A 7,059-nucleotide genomic window follows, 5' to 3' on the forward strand; every position below is an offset into this window, starting at 1 on the left:
TCATGGGAAATTCTTTAAAATCACAGACAATATTGAAATATAAAAAGGTGTGTGTATCCGGCGCAAGTTACCTGTTAAGTGATAAAGATATTAAGTGCAGCAGATAATTAAAGATCTGCTCCATATCCCTATGTCCACCCCATACCCATCCTGGGCCCTCTTAAATTAAGTAACTTTCATTAGCCACCTCCACCCCCACTCAACTGCAGGATGGCCTAACCCCCTTGCTGCTGATATCATCTATGAAAATAGAGGGGCCGTCCCCCCAGCACCTACCCCAAGGCCTTAGAGAGGAGGAAGCAGCAGCCTCGGACTCATACTTGGACCGGCTGCCAAAGAGGTACCCAGAAAAAGACTGCAGCCCCTAAACTCTAAATGACCCTGTAAGAGCAGAAGTGGCCAGAGCCTGAAATCCTAAAAATTTGCCTGACAAAAGAGGGCAAACTTCTTGCTTAGTGGGGACTCTTCAGGAGACAGATGTGGGGGCTAGGGAGAGTGAACGTAAGGCACTCAAGAGGCAGCTCCTGTGAAACCCCTACAGGGATCTCCCTATGTGTATCAGAAAGTAAGATGAACCATGCTTGGGCCACGTTTCTACGCCAACAGCTAACAATCACAGGAGGCAGAACGTTTCCAAAACAGTGAGTGTTTATTGGATTATAATACAGACTATCTTTCGGCAACCTTTCTTGTCATTTGCAGATTATCGGGTACCGATGGTGACCTGCCAGACGCGGATCAGATTATCAGTGTATCCGGCAAAGAGCGTCTGAAAGAGAAAGTTATAAATGAGAACGTACAAGAAATGCTGTGAATAGGCCAGGCCAGGCCAGCGAGGGGCAGCAGGGCATGAAGGATAGGTGGCAGATAGTTACCTGTCCATCAGCAGACCAGGCCAGAGAGGTGCACTGGGGAGGCTCAGCTTTGCTGCTGGTGCTGATCACTTCCTGTTTGAGCTCATCCACAATAATCTTGCCTTCCAGATCCTGAAGAAAGAGGGAATGTGAGTATTTGGCTAGCTGAGTGCAGTAGTTACACCTATAGACCCCCCCCCAGCCTGTTCTCCCACATCAATTCATTGCCTGCCCTTGAGAAAGTCACCACCTCCACGCTCTCTTGGTAAGACCCCCTGACTGAATTATCAGGTACACTATATAAACAAGATTCCCTAGAGAGATTCCAGAATGCCACACGATATTAACTAGGATCTGTGTCTGGATACACAGACGCTCCTCGCTCAGTAACAGCCTCTGAGTCTCTACATGGTTATAGATCAGATGGCATTTCAGTGTCTCGTCACAGCGAGGGACGCTCCCCACCTACAAAGGGTCCTAGCAAGGTACAACTCGCCTTCCCCCAGCTGGTTCTCAGGATGTCACAGTGACAAAGATGTCCTAGTTTGTTAAGTACAGGAAGTATAATAGGCTGGTCAGGCTAATCAAGGGGATCTCCCCTCTGAAAACCCCAGGCCCAATTGAGCCTTTTGAAAAAAAAAGTGTCAATCTGCCACAGTAGAGACGCTGAGAGTGGACAGGGGACCTCCTGCCATAGGATCCTCACCCAGATTTTGATGCTAGGGCCGGTGGCAGCACACAGCCAGTAGCGGTTGGGACTGAAGCAGAGCGCATTGATGATGTCCCCGCTGTCCAGGGTGTACAGGTGTTTGCCCTCGTTCAAGTCCCACAGCATGGCTTGACCGTCCTGAGGAGAGAGAGACAAAATGGCTTACACGTCACACGAGAGAAGAGCGGCATGGCGCGAGGGCGATAGTGCAGGTGTGCACACAACGGGCAGAGCAAAGCTACCTTGCCACCAGAGGCGCAGAGGGAGCCGTCAGGAGAAACGGTGACAGTGTTCAAGAAGCCCGTGTGGCCGATGTGGTTGGTTTTCAGCTTGCAGTTGGCCAGGTTCCACACCTGGGAATACACAAGAAATGCAGCCCTTTACAGTCCTAGCACCCGTACTGAGCCCCATCCCTGCTCTGCCTGCACATACATGGCTTGGCCATCTCTCTGGCTATTTACAGGGCACATATACAGCACTGTGCAAAGCTGCAACCAAGGTTCCTCTCCCTCCCTCGGCAATCCCAGTAACCCCTCCTGCCCAGGGAAGTTAATATACTGCTTGAGCTCCTTAGGCGAGAGGATTATGGAGAGAACATCTCTCTAGTGTATAGTTCACTCTCCAGTTATTAATGTTACCTACAGAAATAGCCCAAAAGACATGCCAGGAGATTTATCAGACCAACAGAAGACATTGCCCTTTTCAGATCCGAGGAGAATTCCTGTCAATCCAATAAAAGGCGTTGCAGCCTGCAGGGACTTCCAGGTCTGATGGCACCGCTCCACCTCTAGGATCGCCGGGCGGGAAAAATCCACAATAATCCACATGCCCAAGCCCATACCCGGAGGGAAAAGCTGCCATCACTGCCGTAAGCCTGCGTGGGTTGGGAGAGAAACTCTCTCTGTAAACTCTCCAGCACGCCTCTTCTCCAACCCCAAAAATAGTAAAATCAGCAAATTTGAGAAAAGGTAACAAAAAATATAACACACAAGAGCAAAAAGATAACTTTAAAAATACAAAAAAAGATATTTCCCTGGGCTCAAAAACAAATCTTTGGCCTAAATTGTTTTCTCCTTTTCCCCTTACCTTGACCATCTTGTCCCAGCCACAGGACACGATGATGGGATTACTGCTGTTGGGGGAGAAGCGGACACAGGAGACCCACTCGGAGTGACTCTCCTCCTGTGGAGAGAGCCAGGGAGAGATGTGGGGTTAGCAGCCAGCCATCGCAGGGTCCGAGAAAGACAGGAAAATTGGCTCCTACCTGCTACTTTTCATTCCTGTAGTACCACAGATCAGGCCAGACCAGTGGGTTATATCCTCCTACCAGCAGATGGAGACAGAGAAAGTTTTACTGACACTGTCACTTAACCTGGTGTGCCATCTGCAGTCCTTCAGTATTACTAAGAACCCAAGCTAAGATGGGAAATCATGCCAAAATTGAACTTAAAACTACAACCCCACCCCCCGCCGAGGAGAAACACCGAATCTGAACGAGCCTATAACCAAATAAGACAGAATGTACAGCCATCACCGGAGCCAGAAATCCAACTGAAAAAATCTTCAGAATATATATGAACAGAAGAGATCGAGCGGACTCTCCAAACCTGGGCAGGTCTCTGGACTGATCCGTGGTACTACAGGAACAAAAATTAGCAGGTAAGAACCAATTTTCCTTTCCCTGTACAGACCCGGATCAGTCCAGACTCCAGGGATGTACCAAAGCTTCCCTAAGCCGGGTGGGTCTGCGAGATCCCCACTCAAAGTGCACTTTCCCCAAAGCCCTTGGTATCTGGAGCCTGAGGGAGGAGTTATCTCCCCCCCCCCCCCCAATAGCAGGTGAAGGATCCATGCGCAGACCAGGGAGGGCTAAGCAGCAATTAACTCCACTTTTTCTTTTTTTTTTTTTTAATTCTCAGACTACCTTCCATCTGCTGGAGACAGAAAAACTGACAGACTGCAGGTGGCACACCAGGTTAAGTGACAGTGTCAGTAAAACTTTCTCTGTCTCCATCTGCTGGAAGGGAGGCAAAACCCAGGAGTCTGGACTGATCTGGGTACGTACAGGAACGAGCATATTCCAATAGTTCACGATTCATTGAGGAGGGGAGAGAGCGTGAGCGAGCCAACAACATACGGTCTCTTCCCACTGACCCATCATAATTGCAGGACTTGTCATCAAACCACAGAGAGTCAGAGGACAATGTGTCAATCTAATCACAGGGCCATGGAGACAGGAGCGATGCTTTGACCCCAGGGAGTGAAAGAATGAGGACAAGTGTCAGGAATAGCTGCTGGTGCCTCCTGGGGCCCACTCGCCTACACCTTTTATTCCCAGACCCATGGACTGCCCTGCACCATGCATTTGCAGACCATACCTCAGTTCTCCCCTCCTACTCCTCCCTCACCAGGCATTGTGTATTTGTAGATATCCCCTAACCACCACCCCCCCCCCTCACTAGTATCGCACAGGCCTCTCTTGCCCTGTGTTTTTGCAGACACCCTCCCTCACCTGCACCGTATACTTGCAGACACCCAGGGTGTTCCAGAGCTTGATGGTCTTGTCACGGGAGCCCGAGACGATTTGGCGGTTATCTGCGGAGAAAGCCACGCTCAGGACATCTTTAGTGTGGCCCACAAAGCGCCGAGTTGTGGTCCCCCTGCATGGGAAGAGTAGGATTCCTGTTATTTCTCAGCACCTTCAGCCACTGGATTACCAAGCTCCTCCTCCTCCTTTCCCCAGCAATCCAAATCCTTCTTTCTTGCCCATCATAATTGCAGGACTTGTCATCAAACCCCAGCAGGTCAGGACACAAATGTCATTCTAATCATAGGGTCATGGAGAGAAGGATTGGCAACTGTCTGATACAAGACCTGTGAAGAAGGCAGGTCTCCTTTACAAAAGCACACAGAAGAACCCCTGCCCACCCAGTCTACTCCTGCATCACAGCAGTCGTACTTACGTTGTAAGATCCCAGAGGCGCAGAGTCCCGTCCCAAGACCCTGACAGCGCAAACTGCCCATCTGAGGAGATGACCACATCACTGACAAAGTGGGAATGACCACGCAGAGCACGCTGTGGGATGCCGTAGTTGGTCTCATCTCGGGTCAGCTTCCACATGATCACGCTCTTATCTGCAGAGAGACACAGAAACTTTGATGAGCCTGGGAAATTCAGCAAAAAATATCCCTTAAATTCACCAAGCCAGAAGGAAACCCTTAGGTTAATATACAAAGAACAGAAGACAGTAGGTTGGGCAAACAGATTAGTCCAGAACATGCTGAATGAGATCATCTGCTTGCCCAGCTTACTCTCTGTGCACTGCACAGTAAATTAATGGTTTCCTCATTCAGCCACTACCCAGGCAACAGTCCTACCATAAAAAGGGTCCCAGGTGATATCTGAAGGGGTGTGTGTGTGGTCTCCAAAGCACACAGAAACAGACCATGATGGCAGAGAAAGACCTCAAGGCCCATCCAGTCTGATTTCTCATCAAGCGTCTCTCATTAACTCTGCTCCCATAGGTAACCTGCTTTGGTTTCATAAAATAATTTGAACAAGGGGCTCATGAAAGCTCCCCTCTAGCATTCCTCCAAGCCTGACCATTTCCCCACCTGTTGCAACACCACAGTAGCTACCTAGCCTTCAGCTTTACCCCTCTCTCTCACCACTTAAGACTCTGTGCCCGAACTAGGTTTTACCCTTCACTCCCTCATCACAGATTTGTTTCTTAAATCCTTGAATTCTAATACAGTTTTAGTCTCTACCACCTCTGCCAAGGGACCTCCTTCCATGCACCTATTATGTAAAATATATTTAGATGCACTGTAGGTTGGGCCCATGAAAGGTGTCATAATCTACTGACAAGGGAAGATATGAAAACCATGTGCATGGATTTTCTAGCACTTTTCAATGCAAGCCTATTGAAAATGACCTCACCTTTACATAGAAACATAGAAATGACGGCAGAAGAAGACCAAACGGCCCATCTAGTCTGCCCAGCAAGCTACGCACTTGTCCATTTTTTTCCCCTTTTTCTCTCTCCCACCTTTCACAGGTTTTGCTCATTTTCAATAAGATAAACTTACAGGACCATGGTGGGCCTTCCCCACCTCAAAAGAATTGGGTCCATGGTGAATATTGAACTGTAACGGCACTTTTGCATCTTGAGTTGAAAAGCACTAAAATGCCCACATCCTTCAGTCCTGCTATGGCTCTTACAACTCCGTGGTACATGCTACCATGCAGTAGGGTCAAGACAGTCCAAACACAGCCATCTCCCAGCTTCTTAAAATGTCTCTTCCATGGCAGAGGGAAGAGTCTAACACCATGCAGTCATGCAACACCCCCAACACACTGGCAGAGATCCTAACACCCCGGCAGCAGCCAACACACTGGCAGAGATCCTAACACCCCGGCAGCAGCGGCCAGGAAAGGGAGGCACAGGATCCAGATCCACAGCTGTCTGAGCTCCTGCGTTTGTCCCCAGATCGGGTTCTCCAGATGCGTGATTTCACAAAAAAAAAAGGAACTGCTGCTCCAAGCATGTTACAGGAGATATACATCCCCCCCAATCCCCAATAACTAGACACACCTCTGAGGGCTCAGCAGGACTCAGCTAGCAGGGCAACTCCCATTCCCCAAATGCATTTAGGAACGTCTACAAAAGAGGCAGCAGGAACTACAAGTCCCAGCGTACAATAGGGCAGAGATGTACAGGGAGTAGGTAAACCCGGGTCTGATTCAGCCTAGCCCAACCTGATGAGGGAGTTCTATTGCCCCCAAAATGATGGTCCCATCCGCAATCCAAAATCTCTGCCCGGGGGTGGGAAAAAGGGAAGGCCTGGCAGGACTGTTCCCTCTCCCCGCTGGATGGTGCGTCCCGCCGAGAGTGCTTTTCCTATGTGAGGCATCGGCCTACCCCATGTCTCTGCACGGGAGAGGGGAAGAGGGCAGCGCAGCGCTCACCTCGGGAGGAAGACAGGATCATGTCCGGGAACTGCGGGGTGGTGGCGATTTGTGTCACCCAGCCGTTGTGGCCCTTAAGGGTCCCTCTCAGGGTCATCTGCTCCGTCATGTCTGGCAACGGTATGGGCTGCCCCAGCAGCGGATGACAACGGATTCAGAAACAACTCCACCACCGTACTGAATACCTCCACCTTCCTCTCCGGCTGCAGAGGGGGGAAAAGGAAGTGATGTGGGCGCCGGAAGCGGAAATAGCCGCATACGCTCTATGCTAGCGCGCCAGGGAACGCAAGATGGCTGCCGCCCATTTGGCTTTAACTCGTCAGTGGCGTGCAGTCAGGGACCTCTAGGGATTCACGGTTTTCTTCTGGTCAGGCTGGCTCCCGTCAGAAGTCAAAAGAAAAAAAAACCGGTGCAGACAAAAGCGAACGGTTCAACAGAAAGTGAATGTAGAGCTGGCCACGACCGGTGTGCATGCACTGGTAGACCCCGCCCCTCTCCATAGGAACGTGCCCTACTGGGTCAGAGCA

The 7,059-nt window shown here is 50.2% G+C and overlaps 1 protein-coding gene across 1 annotated transcript; it reads right to left on the bottom strand.

Annotated features, from left to right (window-relative positions):
* Positions 1–630: 630 nt before the first annotated feature.
* On the bottom strand, positions 631–6,759 carry RACK1 (receptor for activated C kinase 1). Its single transcript, XM_029584813.1, has 8 exons — positions 6,533–6,759; positions 4,527–4,698; positions 4,076–4,223; positions 2,650–2,745; positions 1,806–1,916; positions 1,561–1,701; positions 876–986; positions 631–769 (listed from the first exon to the last, which is right to left on the bottom strand). The coding sequence occupies exons 1-8, from the start codon at positions 6,639–6,641 to the stop codon at positions 704–706; spliced, it is 954 nt and encodes a 317-aa protein (XP_029440673.1). The 5' UTR covers positions 6,642–6,759; the 3' UTR covers positions 631–703.
* Between the last annotated feature and the right edge of the window lie 300 nt (positions 6,760–7,059).

Source organism: Rhinatrema bivittatum, chromosome 19 (genome assembly GCF_901001135.1).
Source record: "Rhinatrema bivittatum chromosome 19, aRhiBiv1.1, whole genome shotgun sequence".
NCBI classification, from domain to species: Eukaryota; Metazoa; Chordata; class Amphibia; order Gymnophiona; family Rhinatrematidae; genus Rhinatrema; species Rhinatrema bivittatum.

Bases quoted from the DNA above. Each gene is read 5' to 3' on its own strand.
- RACK1 (XM_029584813.1), bottom strand. From the start codon at position 6,641: ATGACGGAGCAGATGACCCTGAGAGGGACCCTTAAGGGCCACAACGGC. The intron at 4,224-4,526 runs GTAAGTACGACT...CTTCCCATGCAG, and splicing joins CGCCTCTGGGATCTTACAAC to GGGGACCACAACTCGGCGCT. The intron at 2,746-4,075 runs GTGAGGGAGGGT...CTCTCTCCACAG, and splicing joins TCTGCAAGTATACGGTGCAG to GAGGAGAGTCACTCCGAGTG.